At 46.2% G+C, this 27,248-nt stretch overlaps 1 protein-coding gene across 2 annotated transcripts; it reads right to left on the bottom strand.

Annotated features, from left to right (window-relative positions):
- Positions 1 to 3,020: 3,020 nt before the first annotated feature.
- On the bottom strand, positions 3,021 to 27,160 carry LOC106731412 (uncharacterized). 2 transcript variants are annotated; one of them, XM_075913977.1, is made up of 4 exons: positions 27,042 to 27,160; positions 26,156 to 26,356; positions 10,546 to 10,662; positions 3,021 to 10,246 (listed from the first exon to the last, which is right to left on the bottom strand). In XM_075913977.1, exons 2-4 carry the CDS (start codon positions 26,340 to 26,342, stop codon positions 8,802 to 8,804), a joined length of 1,749 nt encoding a protein of 582 aa, XP_075770092.1. In that variant the 5' UTR covers positions 26,343 to 26,356; positions 27,042 to 27,160; the 3' UTR covers positions 3,021 to 8,801. The 2 variants fall into 2 exon arrangements, with proteins under 2 accessions (XP_075770092.1, XP_075770093.1); XM_075913978.1 differs by having other exon boundaries at positions 10,546 to 10,659.
- Positions 27,161 to 27,248: the final 88 nt, after the last annotated feature.

Raw genomic sequence — 27,248 nt, 5'->3', positions numbered from 1 at the left:
CTTTGAAAGAACCAGTTTATTTTGAAATAATGGGCTTGATCGGGTTCGTTATTCTGAAATAACAAAGAACATGTCTACACAGCAATTCTGTTATTTTGAAATACTATCAAGCTGGAGGACTTCTTACTTCGACTCCCGTAACCCTCGTGTCATGAGGAGAATGGGAAGTCAATGGAAGAGTGTTCTTCCTTTGTCTTCCTGTTGTGTAGAACACACCAAAGCCAAATTAAGCTATTTTAACTTCAGCTACATTAATTGCATATCTTAAGTTGCATAGCTTAATTTGACTTTTGCCCTGCAGTGTAGACAGATGTGCTCATAGTGTGGACACTCCACTTGTTACTTCGAAATAAGGGCTTGTAGACTAGGACTTAAAGCAATCCAGCCCACGGCACCCATCCAGACAGCCACGTCAAATACAATGAGGATTAATGAAAATCTTGTTCATCATGCATAATGTTCTATTGAGCCCAAAGGGTAAGACATTACTTACCAGGTCAATGAATATCTCAGATCTCCCCCACATACAAGCTTACAGCCAATTCTTATTCACTAAACTAAAATTTATGAAGAAAGATCACATACAGAAAGTGATGCGGTTAAAGTCATGTATAGAAAGGGATGACATCCTTAGGACAACTTCATAGTAGAGATGGTGAGCTGCAAAAAAGTTATGTCCAGAATCAGTTCCCTAGGTTACAGTCCAAGCAGGCAGCCGATAGACAGAGTTTGTTCCAGTTCTTCCATAAGGATTAGCAGCATAATCCAGACTGGAGTCTTCAGTCTTGCAATTCAAGCTTCTTTTGACCAAGCGTAAGCAGAACTGAGATGACAAGTTCACGCCTTGCACTATGTCTATACTGCCTCTTTTTTGCAAAAAGGCACTGCTAATGAAGCGCTCATTAGCAACTTCTCACACTTTGTTTGCATATTCTCTTCCGATGGTTTTTGCAGAAGAGGTTTTTGTGCAAAAAAAAAAAAAAAAAGCCGTGTAGATGGGTCCGTTTTGCGCAAAAAAACCCCTTTTGCACAAGAACCCTTATTCCTCAAAAAATGAGGTTTACAGGTTCTTGTGCAAATGGATTTTTTTTGCGCAAAATGGACCCGTGTACACTGCTTTTTTTGGGCAAAAACCTCTTCTGCAAAAAGCATCAGAAGAGACTATGCAAATGAAGCGAGTGAAGTTGCTAATGAGTGCTTCATTTGCATTGTCCCTTCTGCAAAAAAGAGGCAGTGTAGACGTGCCCCTAGAGAACTCTGATAGATTTCTAGCAGGTGGTGGCAGCCTCTTGCCAGCATGACAATGCACCAGGCATTCCTTTGGCAAAGAACAGGCAATGCACTTGGTGCTTTGACATAAAAATCCCTGTTTCCTATGTACACCCAGGTAAACTACAGAACATAACGGAACATCCATTCCAACTATCAGGGCATTGCAGTCTGGCACAGGCACCTGAAACCGAAGACGATGTAAGTCATACAACTTCCTGCAAAATCTTACATCTTTGATCTTCAGCTTAACTGAATCATCCACAATATAATGCAATTAAGACACAAAAGGGAATTAACAGCCACAGGTTACACTATTAACATCCAACATGCTATATCCAAATATAATTAGCATTTACATTGAATTCTCTAATAAAGGTTTTATTTCATAGCCCTAGTCTATATAACATGGCTGTGTTCAATTTTTATAGGGAATGGCCTTAATTAACATTTGTGTACTTTTCAATTTGGATCACTTAGCCTGCTAGTTGCTTCACCTTTTCTGGCTCAGTGTCACACACAGACATACAGTATGGACAGCACCACAAATTCAAAGGACATAAATAAAAAAAAAAATGATTTTTTTAAAAAAAGATATATATTTTGGATTCCTTTTGTTTGCCTTTTTTTTCTGAGCTGGTACAGAGAATTGCCTCTTGGCTTTCAGTACCCTGAAGTTTATATGTTCATGAATATGCCAACTATTGCCAGAATCATGCCCAAATCAGAAGAGCTGGTGATACTTGCGATATGTATTTCACACCTGGACAAACATGGCCTTTGTATCTCTGGGAATATCTGCACTGCAGAAAGTTATGGAATTGTTTAATATACTTTCTGGATCCAGGCCAAGTGGACTTAGGGGCAGAATATAAGGTGGAATGGAAGTTGAGTGCTCAAAAGGATTAATGTGTGATTGATTACCTGCCTTACGGACAAGTGGGGTATGTATGCATTTGGTGCAAGGAGCTCCTGACCCTCAGGGACTGTGTACAGCCTTTGGAGACCAGAGTTGCTGAACTGGAGGAGCTGAGAGAGGCAGAGAGGTACACAGATGAGACAAAGCAGAATGGTTCTACTCTCTGATCAGACAGCCTTTGTGCTGTTGAGGAGGGTGAAAGTCTCAGGCTATGTCTACACTGCAGGCTTTTTGCGCAAGAATGGTTGTTCTTGTGCAAAAACTTGCAAAGCGTCTACACTGCACGTGCGTTCTTGTGCAAGTAAATTTACAGTACAGTGTCAGAAAACAAGGCTTCTTCTAGAACAGTTATTCTTCTCCCCACGAGGAATAAGCCTTCTTGCACAAAAGCTCTTCCACAAGAAGACAGTGTAGACAGGCAACATGAATTTCTTGCGCAAGAAACCCCTATGGCTAAAATGGCCATCAGAGCTTTCTTGCGCAAGAGAGCGTCCACACTGCCATGGATGCTCTTGCACAAAAGCACATCTCTTCTGCAAAAGCACATGGCAGTGTGGACTCACTCTTGTGAATGACCTTTGCACAAGAACTCTTGTACAAAACATTTTGGCTACGTCTATATTGGCAAGATTTTGCGCAAATACTTTTAACGCAAGAGTTTTTGCGTTAAAGTATTTGCGCAAGAGAGTGTCTACACTGGCATGTGCTTTTGTGCAAGAGATGTGCTTTTGCGCAAAAGCATCCATGCCAGTGTAGACGCTCTCTTGCGCAAGAAAGCTCCGATGGCCATTTTAGCCATCAGGCTTTCTTGAACAAGAAATTCATGTTGCCTGTCTACGCTGGCCTCTTGCGCAAGAACAGTTACGCAAGAGGGCTTATTCCTGAGCAAGAGCATCATAGTTCTTGCGCAAGAAGCACTGATTTCACACATTAGAACATCAGTGTTCTTGCGCAAGAACACCCCGCCATTGTAGACAGGCAGCATGTTTTTGCGCAAAAGCGGGCACTTTTGCGCAAAATCATGCTAATGTAGACACAGCCTTCTTGAGCAAGAAGCCTGCAGTGTAGATGTAGCCTCAGGGAAGGAGATTGGAGCAGAGGGAAATGATCCCATAGTTGGGACCCTCCTTCCGGATGAGATTGTGGTATCCTCTGGCACTTCCTGGGGAGAGAGCTTCAGTTATTAGGAAAAGACAGGTGTTAGTAATAGGGGATTCGATCATTAGAAACATAGACATCTGGGGGTGTGGGGCCAGGGGCCCAGCTCTGAAGGCAGAACTCCACCAGAAGCAGCACAGAAGTAGGGGTAGCAGTACTGTGACTCCCCCTCCTCCCTCATTTCCTTTTTTGGTCAGGACCTCTACAATTATACCACCACGAGATTTCAAATTAAAATAGCTGAAATATTTAGATTAGACACTAGGAAAAACTTCCTAACTCACAAAATAGTTAAACACTGCAATATATTGGTAGGAAGGCTGTGGAATCTCTGGAGATACTTAAGAGCACATTAGATAGGCATCTATTAGGGATGATCTAGATCAACGGTGGGGAACCGTTTTTTGTTCGGGGGTCAATGACCCACAGAAAAATCAGTCAAGGGCCACATGCAAAGGAGGCAAAGAAAAAAAAAACCTTCATTGACATGGCCCCCCAACTGAGAATGAGAAAGATACTTCCTTCACATAACAAAGTGTAGGCAGCCCAGGCTAGTAGATTGTATATGTTCCAAACCCACGGTCAGATGGTGAGCTGAGGTTCCTCACCCCAATCTAGATGGTACTTGGTCCTGCCGCGAGGGCAGGGGATGGGACATGATGACCTCTAGAAGTCCCTTCCAATTCTAGTATTCTATGAGTCTATGAAATAATTAAATTTATGATTTTTTAAATCATGTGTCCACAACAGTAATAAAAACGGACCATGAATTTGATAGGGCACTAACTATAACCGATTCAAGTTTCGGTTTTATGAGAATTTTCTGCTATCTCAGTCAGTTTTAAGGCTGTATCTACTTCTACTATTTGTAGCATAATTATTTCGTTTTGTACCCTGTGACACTAGGATCTTTTCATAGTGGGATGGAAGTTGTTGAGTTTATATGACTTGAAGTTATGAATACTGGCTATGTACTTGTATTTCACATGTTTGATTCTGGGAAATTTTCTGTTAACAGCAGCTACCAGCCCAACAATCTAGTTCTAGGGAGCAGAACTGAACTCCAACGGGGTCAGTGTTCTATGAAAGCAAGAATTAACCTCTCTTAGGTGAAATTCCAACTTCCCTGAAGCACAGAGATTCCCTATGGCATTTTAGTAATAACAGTTGATTTTCTATACCTTCATTTTAGCACTGGAATTTCTGGAATCTTCTTCATGGTTTCGGTGTATGCCAACACACTTAAATGAACTGACTGAACACAAAACGTTCAGATTTCCCAAGAAGTCTTTATCAAGTCCTGTCATAATGTGGGAATCTTATCTCAGCCTCTCGCTCTGCATGGCTCTGTTCTCGGAAGGACATTTCATTCCCTCTTTGAATAATGCTGCATGTCTTCACTCACCACATGGCAAGGTAGACTCTTGAGATTTGAACATAAGAACGGCCGTACTGGGTCAGACCAAAGGTCCATCTAGCCCAGTAGCCTGTCTGCTGACAGTGGCCAGCACCAGGTGCCCCAGAGAGGGTGGACTGAAAACAATGATCAAGCAATTTGTCTCCTGCCATCCCTCTCTAGCCTCTGACAAACAGAGGCCAAGGACACCATTTTATCCCCTGGCTAATAGACTTTTATGGACCTAATCTCCATGAAATTATCTAGTTTCTCTTTAAACTCTACTATGGTCCTAGCCTTCACAGCCTCCTCTGGCAAGGAGTTCCACAGGTTAACTACACGCTGTATGAAGAAGAACTTTCTTTTATTTGTTTTAAACCTGCTACCCATTAACTTCATTTGGTGTCCTCTAGTTCGTCTATTTAGGGAACTAATAAATAACTTTTCTTTATCGGCCCTCTCCACACCACTTATGATTTTATATACCTCTATCATATCCCCCCTCAGTCTCCTCTTTTCTAAACTGAAAAGTCCCAGATGCTTTAACTTCTCCTCATATGGCACCCGTTCCAAACCCCTAATCATTTTAGTTGCCCTTTTCTGAATCCTTTCCAAGGCCAAAGTATCTTTTTTGAGGTGAGGAGACCACATCTGTACACAGTATTCAAGATGTGGGTGTACCATAGTTTTATACAGGGGCAGTAAGATATTCAAGGTCTTATTTTCTATCCCTTTCTTAATAATTCCTAGCATCCTATTTGCCTTTTTGACCACCGCTGCACACTGTGTGGAAGTTTTCAGAGAACTGTCCACGATAACTCCAAGATCTCTTTCCTAATTTGTCATAGCCAAATTAGCCCCCATCATACTGTACGTATAGTTGGGGTTATTTTTCCCAATGTGCATTACTTTACACTTATCCACATTAAATTTCATTTGCCATTTAGTTGCCCAATCACTCAGTTTGGTGAGATCTTCTTGGAGTCCCTCACAGTCTGCTTCTGTCTTGACTATCCTAAACAGTTTGGTATCATCCACAAACTTTACCACCTCACTGCTTACCCCTTTCTCCAGATCATTTATGAATAAAGTTGAACAGGATTGGTCCTAGGACTGACCCTTGGGGGACATCACTAGTTACCCCTCTCCATTCTGAAAATTTACCATTTATTCCTACGCTTTGTTTCCTGTTTTTTAACCAGTTCTCAATCCAAGAAAGGACTTTTCCTCTTATCCCATGCCCATGTAATTTACACAAGAGCCTTTGGTGAGGGACCTTGTCAAAGGCTTTCTGAAAATCCAAGTGTACTATATCTACTGGATCCCCCTTGTCCGCATGTTTGTTAACCCCTTCAAAGAACTCTAATAGATTAATAAGACAGGATTTCCCTTTACAGAAACCATGTTGACTTTTGTCCAACAAATTATGTTCTTCTACATGCTTCACAATTTTATTCTTTACTATTGTTTTGACTAATTTGCCCGGTACTGAAGTTAGACTTACCAGTCTGTAATTGCCCGGACCACCTCTAGAGCCCTTTTTAAATATTGGTGTCACATTGGCTACCTTCCAGTCATTAGGTACGGAAGCCGATTTAAGGGATAGGTTATAAACCACAGATAATAGTTCAGCAATTTCCCATTTGAGTTCTTTTAGAATCCTTGGATGAATGCCATCCGGTCCCAGAGATTTGTTAACATTCAGTTTTTCTATTTGTTCCAAAACCTCCTCTAATGACACTTCAATCCGGGACAGTTCCTCAGATTCATCACCCACAAAGGACGGTGCAGATTTGGGAATCTCCCCAACGTCCTCAGCCGTGAAGACTGAAGCAAAGAAATCATTTAGTTTCTCTGCAATGACTTTATCATCCTTGATTGCTCCTTTTATAGTTCGATCATCTAGGGGACCCACAGTTTTTTAGCAGGCTTCCTGCTTCTAATGTACTTAAAAAACATTTTGTTATTTCTTTTTGAGTTTTTGGTTAGCTGTTCCTCAAAACCTTTTTTTGCTTTTCTTATTACATTTTTACACTTGATTTGACAGTGTTTATGTTCCTTTCTATTTATTTCACTAGGATTGTAGGAATAAAGAAAAATTTTATTCTCTTGGCCCATCCCTAGTCAGCACACTTTTATGGTGTGTGTCCTGGGTGGATGCACTTACATCTCATGAGGGATGAGATGTACTAGAAGGCCTTCCTGCACTTGGGGCACTCTTCTCCAGAGCTTCCCTGAGGTTTGTTAATGACTGAGCTCTCTCTGACATTTTCCCAAATATAGGGCATTTTAAAGGTTTCTTCCCTGTGTGGATTCTCTGGTGAACAACAAGGACTGACCTCCAACAGAGGCTTTTCCTGCCCTTGGCAGTTCATAGTTGTGACATTATGTATATACATAACATTGTTGCAACCACTGTCATATGCTTGCATCAAATCTTGTGCAAAATGGACCAGGTGAGATGCCTACAGAAAACTTATGATTCGCTGATTCTACTTATACCACTCATATCATGTATCATTTCTGTACTTGAAATTATAAAGACTTTGCTGTGTAACTTCAGACCAGTATGTAAGCTATGGCTGCTTGCATAAAAAGGACTGAGTCATGCATGGACAGGTGACTTGCTCATGTGACAAACTCCATTTTGGGAGGTACTTTCACAGTGTGAACAATGGAATTCCCGCCACGTGGGCAAGGATATAAAGATGGCCCTAGAGTTCCTCCATCTTGTCTGTCTTCATTTCAACTCATCATTTCAGGAGCATCTTTGCTACAACTTGAGCCCAAAAGAACTGATGACCCATCCTAACAAAGGATGTATTCCAGAGATGTTTAAGACAGCAGTTTATTCCATCTCTGCTACAAGCCTGCACAGCCTGTAAATTGTTGTCATTAACAATTTTACTTTCAACCTTTTCTTTCTTTATTAATAAAACATTCAATTTTAGATTTTGTATAAGATCTAAGGTGTACATTAATCTGGAAATGTGACTGTTCCTTGAGGATTGAGAGAACCTCTTCAGATTTGGTGAAACTGGTTTTCATAACCTCTCACCTGTGTAAGATGTGATACTGGCTGTGGCACTGGAGAAGCTGATGTGTCTGAGAGGATTGCTTGTGTGTCTTCTTGCTGACCAGTGCATCAAACAGAAGTGCTTTTTATGACTGATTTGGTGTGCTTTATAGTGGAGGACCGCCAGTCTTGGGCTGTAAAGCAACCTCTTCTGACAGATGATCAATGAGCTATCCACTCAGATCAAAACTTTGCCTGCAGTCAGAGCATTTATAATGGTTTGGTCTTGTGAGAACTATCTGATGTTCAATAGGGTGTGAGTATTTGCTGAAACTTTTCTCTCAGTCAGAGCAGTTGAAGGGTTTCTCTCCTGTGTGGATTCTCCGTCTAACAAAGTCTGACCGCTCACTGAAAATTTTCTCAGTCAGAGCAATTATACACAGTGTTCCATCCATTTTTTTCCACATGTATGCAGAATGAATTTTGTTAGGGGTACCAATATGTAGGGAATGTGCAACACATCATCTCCATACTGGTGCACAGAACAAAGTTCATGTGGTAGGAGTAGGGCTGGGACTCAGGGGTTTGGATTGTGGGAAGGGGGCTCAGGGCTATGGCAAAGAGCTATGGAGCTGGGGTGTGAAGGCTGGCTCTGGGATGGGGCTGATGGGCTCAGGGCTGAGATAGAAGTTTGAGGTGTGGAAGGGTAAGGGCTTCAGCTGGGGGAAGGGTGGGATTTCTGAGGTGGGTGAAGGATGGAGGGGTTTGAAAGGCAGGCCAGTGAAAGGCTACATTGAGAAGAGAAGAGTCCCACCAGCTCTCTCCCTCAGCTCAGGTGCTGCTGTGAGGAGTGAGGAAATAGAGACACCTCTCTCTGACATGGCAGTTATAGGGCTGAGGGCTGTAGATAGCCAACTGTTTGCCTGCCATGGCAAGTCTGGGCTGGGGCTGAGAACAATGGGTAGAGACATCTCTCCCCACCATAGCCCTAAGTGCTTGCACGGCACTTAATAGGCTGCTGCACAGCCACATAGCCTCACAACTTAAAGGGAACTTAGGTTATTGGGTTTCTGTCTGGTGTGGATTGTACGATGATTATTAAGATTTCTGCACCGACTGAAGCTTTCCCCACATTCAGAGCAGACAAAGGGTTTCTCCCTTGTGTGGATTCTCCTATGTCTAACAAGGTGTGAGCTACTACTGAAGTTTTTCCCACAGTCAGAGCAGTAAAAGGGTTTCTCCCCTGTATGGATTTTGCAGTGCCTAATGAGGTGTGTGCTGGTACGGAAGCTTTTCCCACAGTCAGAGCAGTTGAAGGGTTTCTCTCCTGTGTGGGTTCTCTGATGTCTAATGAGATTTGAGTGCACAGTAAAGCTTTTCCCACAATCAGAGCAGTAAAAAGGTTTCTCCCCTGTGTGAATGCGCCTATGTCTAACAAGGTGTGACCTCTCACTGAAGTTTTTCCCACAATCAGAGCAGCTGAAAGGTTTCTCTCCAGTGTGGATTCTCTCATGACTAATAAGATTTGAATGCATAGTGAACTTTTTCCCACAGTCTGAGCAATGGAAAGGTTTATCTCCTGTATTGGTTCGCTGATGTCTAATAAGACTTGAGTGTCCACTGAATTTTTTCCCACAGTCAGAGCAGCTGAAGGGTTTTTCTCCTGTGTGGATCCTCCTGTGTGTAATAAGGTGTGAGATCCTACTGAAGCTTTTCTCACAGTCAGAGCAGTTGAATGGTTTCTCTCCTGTGTGAATTCTCCTATGTCTAACAAGGTCTGAGCTCTCACTGAAGCTTTTCCCACAGTCAAAGCAGTTGAAAGGTTTCTCTCCTGTATGGGTTCTCTGATGTCTAATAAGATTTGAGTGAGCACTGAAGCTTTTCCCACAGTCCTCACAGTAAAAGGGTTTCTCCCCTGTGTGGATTCTCTGATGTGTAATGAGGTGTGAGATCCTACTGAAGCTTTTCTCACAGTCAGAGCAGTTGAAGCGTTTCTCTCTTCTGTGGATTCTATGATGTTCAATTAGGTCTGAGCTCTGAATGAAGCTTTTCCCATAGTCAGAGCAGTTATTGGGTGTCTCTCCTCTATGTATTATCTGACTGCTACTAAGGCATGAACGTCGACTGAAGCATTTCCCAGAGTCAGAGCATTTGAAGGACTTCTCTCCTGTGTGGGTGCTTTGATGTTCAATAAGAGATGCACACTCACTGTAAGTAGGGGGTGCTTGTTGATGGGGTATTTTCTGTTGAACAGTTTCTGTGGGTTTTTTCACACCTCTGCTTCTGTGACTGGATTTACCCTGTCCCTCCACTGGATGGTTTCCCTGCTGCCTTTCTGGGCTACTCTGACTCTCACAAGTCTCTCCCTGTTCACATATCTGGGAATCACGCCCTTCAGATCTCTTAAATAACATTCCATGTGGAGCCATTCGCTCTGGTCTTTCCTGCTGAAATCTCTTCTCATTGTTCTCACACAGTGATCCATCACCTGTTGGGATAGAGAGAAAATTCAGAAAACATTCTCTGTGCTGAGCTGAAAGGAAAACTCTGGAAGTGGAATAGAAAAGGGAACACACCCAAATAACGGCTGGAAAGGTTGAATAATCATGAACCGAATTCATTCTCCCTCCTCATAGCCCTTTCCCAAAGGAGAGAACCCAACCTTGCCCCCCCCCATCTTCTGACTGGAGTTGAAGACAGGCTGAAGGGTCAGTGAGACTTGATGAAAATGCACCTGCTGTAAGGAGACAGAAATTGGTTTCTGAGTCAGTGTAGCTGATTGCTTACCTGTGTGGGTGTCGCTGATGATCTCCCCTTCTTCACAGACTTGGAGATCTGGGATCCACCGCTTCTCCCCTCGCTCCACCCAGGAGATCACATAAGCTTTGGAGACTGGAAATCCTGCTTGGGGAACAATTACCCAAGTGTTTATCTTGTTCATTAAGGTCCATGCCATTACTACTTCCAGAGCCAGGGTCTGATTTGTCCACCCAGAAAGGCTCCTTCCCTACCTTGCAGAGGCTGAGCTCTGGATGGTACAAGATCCCACATCACGCTTACCTTCAGTAAAGGTGCATTCTCCCTGCCCGAGGCCCACTGGATTCCCTAGGGGAGCTGAGTGCTCTGCTGCATTCTCTAGGGTACAATTAAGTCTCCCTCATGTCCTGTTCCATCCCCCCCATCCGAGGACATGACAGGAACACAATGCTCAGAAGTTGAGCTCTAGTGAGGGCTTGCAGATCTGACACCGAGGGCCACAGGCAGGGCTTAAACTGCAGCTAACACATGGCAGGTCACTAAAACTTCTTAGAATCTTATAATTACAGGTTTGGAAAAGGCCTCAGGAGGTCATTGAGTCCAACAACTCCCTGCCCAAGGCAGGACCAACCCCAACTAAAACATCCCAGCCAGGGCTTTGTCAAGCCGGGACTTAAAAACCTCTAGGGATGGAGATTCCACCACCTCCCTAGGTAACCCTTTCCAGTGCTTCCCCACCCACCTAGGGAAATAGTTTTTCCTAATTTCCAACCTAGACTTCCCCCACTGTAACTTGAGACCATTGCTCCTCGTTCTGTCATCTGCCGCCACTGAGAACAGCCTCTCTCCATCCTCTTTGGAACTTCCCTTCAGGTATTTAAATGCTAAAATCCCCCCTCACTCTTCCGTAGACTAAACAAGCCCAAATCCCTCAGCCTCTCCTCATAAGTCATGTGCTCCAGCCCCCTCATCATTTTGGTTGCCATCTGCTGGACCCACTCCAATGTGTCCACATCCTTTCTGTAATGGGGAGCCCAGAATTGGATGCAGTACTCCAGATGTGGCCTCACCAGTGCTGACTAAAGGAGAATAATCATGGCTCTAGATTTGCTGGCAATGCTCCTCCTAATAGCTAATATGCTATTAGTCTTCTTGGCTACAAGGGCACCGTGGACTCATATCCAGCTTCTCATACACTGTAACCACCAGGTCTGTTTCTCCCGACCTGCTGCTTAGCCAGTCGGTCCCCAGCCTGTAACAGTGCATGGGATTCCTCTGTCCCAAGTGCAGGATTCTGCACTTGTCCTTGTTGAACTTCATCAGATTTATTTTGGCCTAATTGTCCAATTTCTCTAGGTCACCTCTTGACCCTATTCTTATCCTCCAACGTATCTACCTGTCAGTGGTTCTCAAACTTTTTGGCCAGTGGCCCACCTTGTTTAATGCAAAACCTTTCCTTGGACCACCAGCTAATGGAAACTCATCATTAATTACATAATTACACCCAAGCCATTTTGCGAGTGCTGCAGCTAGGAAGAACAGTTTAATTTAATCAGTAAGAAAGGAAATGTTAATTTAAATTATTAAACAGATTAAATACATTCACTTTCTCATTTTAGTTTAATTAAACTTCATTTTAAATTAAATAAAATATTAATTTATGTCCAACACAAAAGTTTCCCATGTTTTCTTTATTTATGGCAGAGATGAGGAACTTTTTTTGGGTTGGGGGCCACTGACCCACAGAAAAAAAAAATCAGTTGGGCACCACACAAGTGAGAAGCAAAAGAAACCCCCTCCAAAAATCCCCAACCCTCACTGATATGGCCCCCAATTGAGTTATTTCATGCCTCTGGTGTCCCAGCCCCAACAGGGGAGGGAGAGAACAGGAAGGACTGAGGTTCAGGGCTTCCCAAAGGTGAGATTTACTCTTCTGGAGTTCCAGGGTTAGTGGGTTTTCTGAACCCCACTAGGCTCTGGGGTTGGCACAAAAATGAGAGGTTCCGTGTGCGGCACAGGGCTGACGAGATGGATGGGGGTTCAGGATCTGGGCAGGAGGTGGGGAGGGTGCAAGGTCTGGATGGAAGGAAGAGTGCAGGAGCAGGCTGGGAGTAGCATGTCTGGCCAGGGGGAGGGGGCAAAACAAGGAAAGGTACAGGAGCAAGGGAGGATGCAGGAGCGGGCTAGGGGTAGGGTGTCTGGCCAGAGGGGAGAGTGCAGGAGCAAGGGCGGGTGAAGAGTATGGCCAGTAGGGAGGGTGCAGGAACAGGTTGGGGGTAGGGTGTCTGGTCAGGAGGTAGGAACAAGGGAGGGGGCAGGAGCAAGCTGGGGATGTAGTGTCTTGGTAGAAGGGTGAGTGAAGGGGTATTGGGGTGCAGTATCTGGGGATGGGGGGGTGCTTACCTGGCTTTGCGCCCCCACCACTCCCAAGCACAGCTTCCCACTGCTCCTATTGGTCACAATTCCAGCCAACAGGAGCAGCGAGGAAATCAGAATCACAGAATACTAGGACTGGAAGGAACCTCAAGAGGTCATCGAGTCCAGTCCCCTGCCCTCACGGCAGGACCAAATACTGTCTAGACCATCCCTGATAGACATTTATCTAACCTACTCTTAAATATCTCCACAGATGGAGATTCCACAACCTCCCTGGGAAATTTATTCCAGTGTTTGACTACTCTGATGGTTAGGAACTTTTTCCTAATGTCCAACCTAAACCTCCCTGGCTGCAGTTTAAGCCCATTGTTTCTTGTTCTATCCTCAGAGGTAAAGATGAACACATTTTCTCCCGTCTCCTTATGACACCCTTTTAGATACCTGAAAACTGCTATCATGTCCCCCCTCAATCTTCTCTTTCCTAAACTAAACAAACCCAATTATTTCAGCCTTTCTTCATATGCCATGTTTTCTAGACCTTTAATCATTCTTGTTGCTCTTTTCTGGACCCTCTCCAATTTCTCCACATCCTTCTTGAAATGTGCTGCCCAGAACTGGACACAATACTCCAACTGAGGCCTAACTAGCGCAGAGTAGAGCGGAAGAATGACTTCTCGTGTCTTGCTCACAACACACCTGCTAATGCATCCTAGAATCATGTTTGCTTTTTTTGCAACAGCATCACACCACTGACTCATATTTAGCTTGTGGTCCACTATAACCCTTAGAACCCTTTCTGCCGTACTCCTTCCTAGACAGTCACTTCCCATGCTGCATGTGTGAAACTGACTGTTCCTTCCTAAGTGGAGCACTCTGCATTTGTTCTTATTAAACTTCATCCTGTTCACCGCAGACCATTTCTTCAATTTGTCCAGATCATTTTGAATTATGACCCTATCCTCCAGATTAGTCACAACCCCTCCCATCTTGGTATCATATGCAAACTTAATAAGCGTACTTTCTATGCTAATATCTAAATCGTTGATGAAGATATTGAAGAGAGCCGGTCCCAAAACAGACCCCTGCGGAACCTCACTTGTTATGCCTTTCCAGCAGGATTGTGAACCATTAATAACTACTCTCTGAGCACAGTTATCCAGCCAGTTATGCACCCACCTTATAGTAGCCCCACCTAAGTTGTATTTGCCTAGTTTATTGATAAGAAGATCATGCGAGACTGTATCAAACGCCTTACTAAAGTCTAGGTATACCACATCCACCGCTTCTCCCTTATCCACAAGATGTTATCCTATCAAAGAACGCTATCAGATTGGTTTGACATGATTTGTTCTTTACACATCCATGCTGGCTGTTCCCTATCACCTTGCCGCTTTCCAAGTGTTCATGTCATGCATCTGACGAAGTGGGTCTTTGCCCACGAAAGCTTATGCTCCTACACTTCAGTTAGTCTATAAGGTGCCACAGGACTCCTTGCTGCTTTTGCAGATTCAGACTAACACGGCTACCCCTCTGATAAGTGTTTACAGATGATTTCCTTAATTACCTGTTCCATTATCTTCCCTCACACAGAAGTTAAACTAACTGGTCTGTAGTTTTCTAGGTTGTTCTTATTTCCTGTTTTATAAATAGGCACTGTATTTGCCCTTTTCCAGTCTTCTGGAATCTCTCCTGTCTACCATGATTTTCCAAAGATGATAGCTAGAGGCTCAGATACCTCCTCTATCAGCTCCTTGAGTATTCTAGGATGCATTTCATCAGGCCCTGGTGACTTGCAAGCATCTAACTTTTCTAGGTGATTTAGTTGGGATTGGTCCTGCCTAGAGCAGGGGGCTGGACTTGATGACCTTCTGAGGTCTCTTCCAGCTCTATGGTTCTATGATCCCTTCTTGGATCATCATATAGTGCTGGGAAGATCTCCCTGTGATGTTACAAGATTACAATATGACCACGTGGGTCATTGTGCTGCCACTGTTACACAGTTGCAACAAACCATATACAAAGTGTGTCGTGTGCGGTGTCAATGGGAAAGTTCTGATGTGGGTGTTGGAGGCAAAAGAGGAACAAGGAAAGAGTTCAAATGGATGTTGTTCTCTTTCTAACCTGTTACTTGTTATTTGGTTCCCTAAACCATTGAAGTGTTATCTGTTAACCCCCTATCTCTTCCCAGAGTGAGTGCAAAAGAATGTCTGAGGTGGACACAAGAGGCAGGAAAACTCTAAGATAAACAGTAGGAGTAAACAACAATGTACACGGCCCCAGCTGGAAGAGGCCCAGAGACTCAGAAGCTGCACGTGGCTAATCCTTAAAGGAGAGAGGGACGCAGACACAGGTTGTTGGTTGACCATCAAGAGGAGCCTCCCAGAACGCCCTCTACTCGAATCGCCTGGCCAGCCGACCAGCTCAGGAGTCAACTTGGGAAGATCAGATAACATGAACTGCTTTCTGCTTGCCTTATCATCCTGCCTGGGACTGTATGTGTGGTTGAGTATATGAGTGAGATTCTCTTCCCTTCCCAGTTTTAACTGAATAAGCAAATCCTGTACACTCCTATGTGGTAGTCCCCTCTCCTTAGCATTTAAAGCAGTTGCAATCCACAATCCCTTGCAACAGTGGTGACTATGATTATCCTGTTTGTATATGTACATCATTTTTGCACCTGAATTTATGAATGTGGACCTGTATTTCAAATATGGTTGCTGCTACGGATGTACCCACAAGATAGCTTCCATCCTGTACAGCCAGCATACTGTGGGCATGTCTACACTAGGAAATTATTTCAAAATAACTATTTCAAAATGACTTTCAAAATTAGCATTATTCCCCGAGGAAAGCAAGAGTACAGATTTTGAAATAAGCGGTCTGTTCTTTCGAAATAATGGTAGTGTGGACACTCGGCTTATAAATTCAACCTAAGAGGGTTTATTTTGAAATAACACCCTAGTGTAGACCAAGGCTGTTAATGCAACATTCAGACTGATGGTCCATCAACAAAGACCATTGGCAATGGAAATCTGAGCCCCACTCGATGGACTTTCCCGTGGACTTTTCAGCCAGATGGTGGGTAATGCCTGCAATGACTCATCAGACCAGACAGGGACATGTGACCAGCTCATGTGACACTGAACTCTATTTCGCTCACAGTGCTGGGGGCTTTGCTTGGGACAATGAGCTCCCCGCCACCTGTGCTCCCTGTAAGCTGCGTGCACATGTGGCCATGCAGGACAGATTCACATCCTGCTCAGCAGAGTTCACAGATCCCATAGCATGTGCTCAGGGTGCCCCTCCCCTACCTTGCACCATTCTGCAGTTGCTCCTGGGAATGAAGCCCCTGGGCTCGTCTACATTGGCCCCTTTTCCGGAAGGGGCATGTTAATTTCACGAGTCGTAATAGGGAAATCCGCGGGGGATTTAAATATCCCCCGCGGCACTTAAATAAAAATGTCCGCCGCTTTTTTCCGGCTTTTAGAAAAGCCGGAAAAGAGCGTCTACACTGGCCCCGATCCTCCGGAAAAAAAGCCCTTTTCCGGAGGATCTTATTCCTACTTCAAAGTAGGAATAAGATCCTCCGGAAAAGGGCTTTTTTTCCGGAGGATCGGGGCCAGTGTAGACGCTCTTTTCCGGCTTTTCTAAAGGCCGGAAAAAAGCGGCGGACATTTTTATTTAAATCCCCCGCGGATTTCCCTATTACGACTCGTGAAATTAACATGCCCCTTCCGGAAAAGGGGCCAATGTAGACGTAGCCCCTATCTGTGGTCAGTTCTGGCTGCCATGAACAGGGACTGTTTGGTTGCAGCAGCCCCTGTCCGCGGGGGAGCCCAGCTCCCCACTAGGACCGGTGAGGACAGGGGCTACTTTGCACCAACCTCCCCTATCCGATAGAGGCAGCCTCTCTCTCTGGTGTGGGGGCGGAGGGGAGGGGGAAGAGGAGCAGGCAGCATCCTGGAGACGGTGCTAAGGGGAAGCAACTTTTAAGCCGGCTCTCCCAGCACCAACTCCTAGTCCCCCCCCCCCACCCACTGCTGCCTCTCTCTGATTGAGTTGAGTCACTACTCAACTAACCGATAAGCTTATGCTGGTTGCTTACATCCTTCTTTCTCTCACACATATATACACACTCTGTGACACACACAATTCTTCCCCAGCTCATATATCCAATATGTGCGGAGTGGAGGAGGAGAGACAAGAGAGTTCAGGGCAGCTTGCAGTGTCTTGAAGGGACAGCACGAGGTTTCTCAGAAACTGGTCCAGCAGCGCAACCAGTGCACACGCAACCTCTGTCCCTCTCTTCTAAACACACACCAATATGTCTGACACACAGTCTACCTCTGTGTCACCCACCAACAAACCCACCGTGTCACACACATGGCGTCACCCATTTACACACCTTCTCTGTCTCTCTCTCACACACACAGTCTCTTTCACGCTCACCTTGCAGCACATAAATGTATTATTGTTGTCATTACTACTTGGTAGTTCCTGCAACGCACTTAGATAATCTCTGCCCTTTTATTCTTTCCCAGTGTCTATTTTATTATTTTTTTATTTCTATTGCACTTACATTTAATTCGCTGAGTACTGAGTTCTAAAGAGCCTAGCCAGTCCTGGCTGGAGTAATTATCTGTTGTAACTTTAAAAACAAACAAACAAACAAACACAACCCTAAAAGGGTTCTGGTTTCAACTAGTGGTGTACAAGAGCAGTGGGAGCAAGACGGCCTTTCAACTTCTGAATGTTTTGTGTTCAGTCAGTTCATTTAAGTGTGTTGGCATACACCAAAACCACGAAGAAGATTTCAGAAATTCCAGTGCTAAAATATTTACAAAGCTATAGAAAATCAACTGTTATTACTAAAATGCCATAGGGAACCTCTGTGCTTCAGGGAAGTTAGACTTTCAAACTATGGAAATGGTCTGAGGTAATTAGGATGAAGATCAATAAGGACAAATTCAAAATATTGTACTTAGGAAGGAACAATCCGTGTCACACATACAGAATGGGAAGTGATTGTCGAGGAAGGAGTCCTGCTGAAAGGGATCTAGGGGTCAGAGTGGACCACAAGCTACATATGAGTCAACAGTGTGACGCTGTTGCAAAAAAAGCAAACATGATTCTGGGATTCATTAACAAGAGTGTTGTGAGCAAGACAAGAAGTTATTCTTCCACTCTGTGCTGCGCTAGTTAGACCTCAGTTGGAGTACTGTGTCCAGTTCTGGGCACCACATTCCAAGAAAGATGTTGAGAAACTGGAGCAGGTTCAGAGAAGAGCAACCAAAATGATTAAAGGTCTAGAAAACATGAGCTATAAGGGAAGACTGAAAGAACTGGGCTTGTTTCGTTTGGAAAGAAGGCAGAGAGGGGACATGATAGTTTTCAAGTATCTAAAAGGGTTACAAGGAGGAGAGAGAAAAATTGCTCTCCTCTCTGATGACAGGACAAGAAGCAATGGGCCTAAATTGCTGCAAGAGAGGGTTAGGTTGGACATTAGGAAAAACTTTCTAACTGTCACGGTGGCTAAACACTGGAATAAATTGCCTGGGGAGGTTGTAGAATCTTCATCACTGGAGACATTTAAGAGCAGATTAGAAAGACATCTATCAGGGATAATCTAGAAAGTGCATGATCCTGCCGTGAGGGCAGAGGACTGGACTGGATGACTTCTTGAGGTCCCTTCCAGTTCTAGTATTCTATGATTCTATGATGAAGGGGGGAAATGACAGAGGTCGATAAAATCATGATTAGTGTGGAGAAAGTGAGTGAAGAAAAGTTATTTACTTGTTCCCATAATATAAGAATTAGGGGTCACCAAATGAAATTAATAGGTAGCAGGTTCAAAACCAAAAAGAAATACTACTTCACGCAATGCACAGTTAACCTGTGGAACTCCTTGCCAGAGGATATTGTGAAGACCGGGTCTTTAACAGGTTTTGAAATAGAGAAAGATAACTTCTTGGAAGATAGGTCCATCAATGGCTGAGGAGGAATGCCTTAGTTGATCAGAAGCTGGGAATGGGTGACCCAGAAAGGATCACTTGATGATTCCCTGTTCTGTTCATTCCTTCTAGGACAGTGGTCACCAACCAATAGATCAAGATCTACTAGTAGATCTTGGAGCCTCTGACAGATAGCCTGTTGGCCAAGCCAGTAAGGATTATCAAGTGACAGCGCTTCAGCTGCCTCTCCCCGCAGTGCTGTTAGTCTCCTGCCCTTTGCCTTGAAGCTGGCCCTCCCTCTGGGGAGGCTCCTGCTTTCTGTACAGGGCAGAGGAGAGAGAGGAGGGTGCTGCTGTCAAGTTGCCCCCTCCCACCGTGTAACCTGTTGTCACTCCTTCCCCACTCTGGCATGATAAATGCAGAAGTGGGGGCCAGCAAGTGTACCCCAAAGCCTTCTCTACCAGGCTTTGGTATAAAACTTCCCCCAAAATCTTAAAAACCTAGATCTTGGGAATAAAACTTCCGCTGCCACCACCCAAATGTTGATAAAAAAATCAGGGGAAAGATCATTTGGGAAATCTCACCCCTAAAATAAAAATCAGGGCACACAATTAACCACTGCCAGGTTAATAAAAAGAAAAGAAAGAACTTTTATTATTACAACAATATTCCTGTTGCAAGCATAATGACTAGATAGGGAGGTAAGAAAATATACTCGTGGAGAAACTCCATGGGCCTAGAACTTAGTTACAAAGAAAAGCCAAAACATCTTTTAAGCAGTGCCAGATCTCAGATCCCATACCCAACCCTTAAAACAATAAAGCCTAATGAAACTACTTAAACTTTACCCTACTTACAAAAATGAAGAATGGTGTCTTGGAGAGAGAGAGAGACATGCTTGTCCCTCTCTGTAGCTGCAAAGAACACACCCAGAGAGACAAAAGGAGAAAGGAAAAAACCCAAATTCCTTTGTCCCAGTTTGAAAGTCCCACCTACATTCCTACTGGTCACTCCACCTGGCTAGGTGTAGTTAACCCCTCCACTGAGCAGAGAGGGGGTACAACAGGACTTGGGATGGAGTTTGCTAGCTACTTTAGGGAGTGGTGCCTGCCTTAGCCCCACTGCACCAACACCCAGGAGCCACCTGAGATAAGCAGGGCCAAGCTGGAGCCCACATCCCAAACTCCTACCCTAGTCATGAACCCCCTCATACACCCCAAGCCCCAGCCCTGAGCACCCTTGTATCCAAACGCCATCCCAGAGGCTGCACCGAGAACCCCTTCCTACATTCCAACTGCCTGCCCCAAGAGCAGCTCAGAGCCCTTCTCACACTCCAGGTCCCTTAATCCAAGACCAGAGCCTGCACCCCGAACCCTCTACCCCAGTGAGTGAGGATGGGCAAGAAAGGGAGGATGGAGCGAGCAGGGGCGGGGCCTTGGAGAAGGGGTGGGAAGGAGGCGGGGCTAGGGTATTTATATTTGAGGTAGATCTTGGAGTGCACTTAAATTCAAAAAGTGACCTTGTGCTTAAAAAGATTGGAGACCCCTGCTCTAGGGGCATCTGGCATTGGCCACTGTCAGCAGACAGGACACTGGGCTAGAGGGACCTTTGATCTGACTCCGTCCGGCCGTTCTTATGTTCTTAAGCTACAAGACCAGTTTTCAAACCCATCAGCAATAGGAGTGGGCCATGGCCTGGCTGCCTCGTTGCCTAATGAAGTCATGGAGGTTGAAAGATTTGTGGCTCCCAATCCCGACGGTCTCTGCCTCCGCTGGGAGAAATGGGAAGCGCTTTGGGTCCAGACGAACCCTGAGGCCCTGTTGCTTTTGTCAAGCGATGTACGGAACCACTTGAGGGGATGCTGCTGTGTTTCCTGCTGCTTGTGCACTTTGGAGAAGAGGAAGAGAAGATGTCACCTGTCTCCTAGAAGACAAGTTAAAGTTTTCTCCCCGTCTTTCCTCTCCGGACTGACCAATCTGCGAGTGGCCCTGTGGGATAAAGGCCTGAGGGTCAGCATGGGTGCCCGACACCAGCTGGAGCTTCCTTTCAGTCTGGCCCCAAATTCCCCAACCACAACTCCCCTTGTGGAGGTGGTTTATCTAGAGCAGCAGTTCCCTACCGCTGGTCCGCAGATTAGTGCCAGGCTACGGCAGTTGCTGAAGCTGACTGTTTGTGGTGGCTCTGGGGGCCGTGGCAGGGGAACACCAACTGGGAGGAAGGGGAGGGGAGTGCTTCTTCTCCACGAATCAGATCGCGTAGTGAGGCTTGGGGCTTTCTCTCTCCCTCAAACCCCCAGCAGGAAGCCGGCACTTGTGTGCCAACAGAATCCAGCCAATGGACGCAGTGGAGGCGATGCCAGGGACCGGTGCAGGGCACAAAGGCAAGTAAGTACCTCCCACCCCCTCCAACCCAGACCCCGCACCACCACCCTACTGAGACCCTGCACCACCAGCCTGCTCCTGCATCCTCCCCCGACCAGACACCCTACCCCATCCCACTCCTGCCCCCTCTCTCCTGGACAAACACCCTACGCCCAGCCTGCTCCAGAACCCACTTTTGCTCCTGCATCCTCCATCCTAGCCACACACAGCACCTTCCCTTGCTCCTGCACTCTCCCACCTGGCCAGACACTCTATTCTCAGCTTGCTCCTGCACCCTTCCTCCTACCCAGACTTCACCCCCTCCAGCACTCCATCTCCCGCCAAGACTCTGCACCCCAATTCCTGTCACTGGCAGCCCTGTGCCACACACTGAATCCTTCACTTTTGTCCAACCCCACAGCATGGGGGGGGGGGTCCACAAAATCCGCTAACCCTGGAACCCCATAAGAGTAAATCTGACCTATGGGAAACCCTGAACCGCAGTGCTCCCTGTCCTTCCTCCTCCCCTGTTGGGGCTGGAGCACCAGAGGAGTGAGGTGTCTCAGTTGGGGGCCACATCAGTGAGGGCTGCGGGTTGGTTTTTTTTTTTTGGAGCTTGTTTTTTTGCTTCTCAGTGCCCCCTCTACTCCCACCCAAAAAAGGTTCCCCACCCCTGCCATAAATAAAGAAAACATGGGAACCTTTTGTGTTGGACATAAATTAATATTTTACTTTATTTAAAATGACGTTTACATAAGAACATAAGAACGGCCGTACTGGGTCAGACCAAAGGTCCATCTAGCCCAGTATCCTGTCTGCCGACAGCGGCCAGCATCAGGTGCCCCAGAGCAGGTGGACCGAAGACAATGATTGAGCGATTTGTCTCCTGCCATCTCTCTCCAGCCTCTGGAAAAACAGAGGCCAAGGACACCATTTTATCCCCTGGCTAATAGCCTTTTATGGACCTAACCTCCATGAAATTATCTAGCTTCTCTTTAAACTCTATTATAGTCCTAGCCTTCACAGCCTCCTCTGGCAAGGAGTTCCACAGGTTGACTACACGCTGTGTGAAGAACAACTTTCTTTTATTCGTTTTAAACCTGCTACCTGTTTGATAAACTAGCATGAGAAAGTTAAAATGTTTAGTCTGTTTAATAATTTCAATGAGTATTTCCTTTCTTTCTGGTTACATTAAACCGTTTGTCCAAGCTGCAGCACTAGCAAAATGGCTCAGGTATATCTATGTAATTAACAGCGAGTTTCCATTAGCAGCTGGTGGTCCACATAAAGGTTTACATTGAGCCAGGTGGGTCATGGACCGAAAAGATTGAGAACCACTGGCATAAGGGGTTGGGTGATACTGGGCAGGGAGGCAGTGTGCTAGACACACTGGCAGTGCAGGGCTGGAGCTGGGGGTGCAGGCAGGAGGGAAGTGCAGGGGTTGGGCTGAAGATGGTTGTGCAGAGGTTGGGGTGAAGGTGATAAAATGTTGGGGTAAGAGGAACAGTGTAGGAGTCAGAGTGCAGGAAAGGCAGGAGTTAATGGCAAAGGAGGCACAAGATGGTGGCCCAGGAGGTAGAGAGCCCATTGCAGCCAAGGGAAATGGGGGGGGCACCATGTCTGAATTGGGGGGGGGGGCGGGGATGCCAACATACAAGTTTGCCTAGGCCGCCATTTTGCCTAACGCTGGCCCTGGCCAGTGTACATATTTTGGAGGACTGGCAACGTGTTATTTGCATATTCGTCATTTGCATAATGAATATGCAAATAAAATATTATTGGTCCACTAAAAGTTTGTGAATGGGTTTCCTGGTCCGCAGAGTAAAAAAAGGCTGGGAGCCACTGATCTACAGCACTTCCGTTATGACCACCCTGCCGCGTTGAAAGTGCTCCCGCTCTAAGCTTGTATGTGTAGTAGACAAAACCAAAGTGAGTCACCAGTATGAAAAAGGATTCTTCCAAGAGAATCCTCTTAACTGTCATTCATGCTTAAATTCGACGACACTTTACACTCAAATTTGAATAAAGATGCTAATTATCTTACCCATTACAAAGATAGCTTCCCCAATTAACACCTCTAATATCATTAGTTCACAGACATTTATCTCCCCTCCTTCATCCCCCTTCTGTTCTGAAATTTGATTTGTTCTTTTCATGTGTGTTCATTTTTTTAATTGTATCCTTTGGTATATATGGTTGTGACAATTTTCTTCCAATATTTGATCTGAGGAAGTGGGTCTGGCCCACGAAAGCTCATCACCTAATAAACCATCTTGTTAGTCTTTAAAGTGCTACACGGTCCTGTTTTTTGTTTCAGTATGAAAGCAACTTCTTCAGGCAACCCCAGCCACAAGAACACCACAGAGCTATTTCTTTTCACCTGGCACTGCTGTGTGTCACCCAGAAGTTCACAGCAGCAGAAAAGGCCATGGGTTTATTCAGCGTGTTGTTCACTCTGTGGACCTGCCAGCCGCTGAGAGCCAGATGCCACGCTTGTTAAAACCTCACTGTAGTCTCATCTGCACGCTCTAAAAATGCTCGATAACCTCCGCAGAGCGCGAGGCAGAGCACGGATTATTAACCCACCTCCACAAAGGCAGCCTAAACGCTTGATGATAAAAAACTCCAAGTCAGATCCTACGTTAAGTTCTGCTCATGTAGAATCCCTCAGCCCTTTGTATCTCTCCACTCTGGATCTGTCTCCCTCCCATCAAAGTTCATCTTAGCCCAGGCTTTCTAATCTCTCCTGGCAGACGTCCGCCAGCTACCCACTGAAACACACCTTGGCCTGACGCAAGCGCTTCCTCTATCCCTGCTGATACGAGACGACAAGCCTGTTGGCCTAGAGCAACAGAGAATTCATTGCTCGGGGCTTGCTCTATAATTCTAATAGTGGAGAAAAAATCACTCTTTTCCCATCACAAAATTACAAGGTCTGAAATATGCCGGGAGCAATATCAGCAAGGAGATATTTACGGTAATTAACGCCAGCTCCTCACCTCATTCTCATAGTTGCCTCAATGACAAGGCAAGGGAAGATGTGCTTGGACTGACCTCGCTCTGATACACAAGCTAACCACTTAAGCCCATTCCTGAGCAGTGAGGAGGGTAGAAAACACACACTCCTGAGAGATGGCAGAGGAACACACTGACCCCTGTGCAAACCAGGAGGGATGAGGGGATAATGGACACGGATGTTTTGTTCCAATAAGCAAGTATAAGGATAAGGGGGCAGCAAGACACGGAGCTCAATGTGCACCTTGTTCGTGTCAATGTATGAAAGGGGAAGTCACAGGAAGGGCATGTAGGTGCTGGCTGAAGGGCAGAGTTCAAGTTGCTGGCTGAGCTGGTACAATCGTCGGGGTGGGACACGTCTCACTGTACCTGGGCCCGGGGAGCTGGGACACAAGCACCCTGCTCCTTCAACAATAAACCTGGCCAAGCGCCTTAGCCCCCGAACGGAGCCTGGGTCTTTCTTTAGCAACAACCCTGAGCTGTGCTGCATGGGCAAGCCACATGCTTTGCCAGTGCCGCTGGCATCAGAGCTCCAGACAGGGCCGCCCTGAGCAGCCATAAGGATGCTCTGTGGCACTAGCAGCAATTTGTATGGTGCTGCAGCTGCTATGGGAAGCAAAGATTATCAATCACAGCAGCACCTGGGAACTCCAGTGTAAATCAGGACTCCACTGTGCTATTGGGGTGCTCATATGGAGCTAAGCATCACCCCTCTTTAGTGTAGGTATCCTTCCCCCGCCCTGAGAAACAGGGACACACTATAATAGCTATTGCAGAGATAGGCAACCACACACAGAGGCAGTGTCTAGATTGGCCAGTTTTTCCGGAAAATCAGCCGCTTTTCCGGAAAAACTTGCCAGTTGTCTACACTGGCCATTTGAATTTCCGCAAAAGCACTGACTTCCTACTGTAAGAAATCAGTGCTTCTTGCAGAAATATTATGCTGCTCCCATTCAGGCAAAAGTCCTTTTGCACAAAAGGGCCAGTGTAGACAACTCAGATTTGTTTTCCGCAAAAAAGCCCCGATCGCGAAAATGGCCAATCTACACGCTCTTTTCCGCAAATGCTTTTAATGGAAAACTTTTCCGTTAAAAGCATTTCCGGAAAATCATGCCAGTCTAGACACAGCCAGAGGGTCTAAGTGACTTGACCAAGTTCACACAGGAATCTGTGACAGGTGCAGAGAACTGAACAAGTCTCCTGAGCTTGAAACCAGACATTCAAATAGAAAGAAAAAGTCCCGACCCAAAGAGATTTCACTCTAAAAAGACAAGACAGATGACGTGATTATCGCCATTGCACACTGAGGCAAGTGAGCCCCCGAGAGAATAAAGTCAGACTTTTCAAAGAACCCAGGTCCTGTGACTCAAAAGCAGGAAGAGCTCTGTGCACATTTATCTACTACAGAGCTACCCTCCACAGAGCGCTCACAGAGCCTGAACTGCCTCAGCCACCCTCCCTCAGCCCCAACCCCTCTCCCTGGCAGGAAGCAGCATGTCACAGAGATCAGCCACAGCCAGGAAGGGACTCTGGGAACTGCACCCTCCTTCCAGGGGCTCAGCCCACTGGCACAAGGGAATCCTGCAGGCACTAACAGCAGCCGGACCCAGCCCCACAACTTTGGTATCTGCTGGTCCTGCCTGGACCCTTCAACTGTCACCTTTGGCCAAGGCACAACAAGGGCAAGATGGTGGGGAAGCACATTGAGACCTTGGCTGTAGGAAGAGCTGCACCTTTATATCATGTCCCTCAACCTGTTTCCCCTGAGAAAGGGCATGGAGGGGACAGTCTCTCACATAGAAGCCAGGATCATTGGGGCTCATACTCCAGACATTGGGGGGGGGGGGTCAGGGGACAATGAGGGACCCTGAACCTAACCCAACCCAGCTGCTCCAGAGCCACCCAGCTTCTGATACCTGAGAGGACAGGAATTCTTACCCAGCCAGCTCACAGCCTCATAATTCTCCTGCATCACATCCCTGTAGAGGGCTCTCTGGCCCAGGTCCAACAGAGCCCATTCCTCCTCAGAGAAATACACAGCCACCTCCTCGAAGGTTACCGGCTCCGCCACAGCCATTTTCTTTCCTTGGCTCTGCAGGCCATGAGCTATGATAGAGCAAGACATGGGTGTTCTGCAGCCTGTCGGGGGAGAAAGGCAATTGGAGACATGTCAGAAGGGGCTTTAATCCTTTCCACACCCCCATTCTCCCAGACTCTGTCCCTGGTGACATGCATGCTAGCCTCTGCCATTTTGGGCAAATACTCCATAAAGAGCACACACAAGTTTGTGCATTTGGAATCTTTCATGTCTGTCAATACCTGGCTTGAGTTTCAACACAACTGCACCTGCAACAACGGGATTCGGTTCTGAGCACCCAGTGTTTCTGACAAACCAGCGGCTTATTTACCTGTCTGACTGTGGATGCAGGTGTCTAAATGTAGGCTCCTGCAGTTAAAGCCCTCCCCCCCCCCCGAATCCTCCTGCATTTATTTGTAGCACAGACGTAAGCCCTCTCATAGGGCTAAACAGACAGATTTTATAAACCCTCTCCACAGCAGAGATGAAGAGAAGACAAAAGGCCCACTTGCAGCAAGGGCGGGAATCTTTTCTGGGTTAGGGGGCCCACTGACCCACAGAAAAATCAGTCGGGGGCCACACGCAAGTGAGAAGCAAAAATAAACAAAATAAAATCGTACCCTCCCCCACACCTTCCCTCTGTTCCCTCCTAGTTCCCCTCAGCCCCATGACTCCTCCCCCGCAGCCTGAGTCTTAATCCTCCTTCCCCCACGTAACCCATGCACCCCAGCGCTCTATAATTCTCACCCTCCCCACTGCGCTCCCCGGCCGCACACAGCGAACTGGAGCGATTCCAACAGCTGGCCTGAAAGTTCGCTCCTTAAGGCAGGCTGCGCAGGCGCCCTTCCCCCCTGCGCGCGGAGCACGCGCAGTAGCCGCGACTGAGGCGGCTGCCCTCACTCTGTGCGCAGGCGCGGGGACAGGGGGAGGCTGGAACGCGGCTGCGCGCGGACA

The sequence above is a fragment of the Pelodiscus sinensis genome, chromosome 32 (assembly GCF_049634645.1).
Source record: "Pelodiscus sinensis isolate JC-2024 chromosome 32, ASM4963464v1, whole genome shotgun sequence".
Taxonomy (NCBI): Eukaryota; Metazoa; Chordata; order Testudines; family Trionychidae; genus Pelodiscus; species Pelodiscus sinensis.
This window is presented reverse-complemented; position numbering and strand designations above follow the sequence as displayed.

What these genes read in the sequence shown, in the direction of transcription:
- LOC106731412 (XM_075913977.1), bottom strand. Translation starts at nt 26,342, where the DNA reads ATGTCTTGCTCTATCATAGCTCATGGCCTGCAGAGCCAAGGAAAGAAA. An exon ending in TGAGGCTGTGAGCTGGCTGG is followed by an intron (nt 10,663 to 26,155) that starts GTAAGAATTCCT and finishes TTGTTCCCCAAG; the next exon opens with CAGGATTTCCAGTCTCCAAA. An exon ending in CATCAGCGACACCCACACAG is followed by an intron (nt 10,247 to 10,545) that starts GTAAGCAATCAG and finishes CTATCCCAACAG; the next exon opens with GTGATGGATCACTGTGTGAG.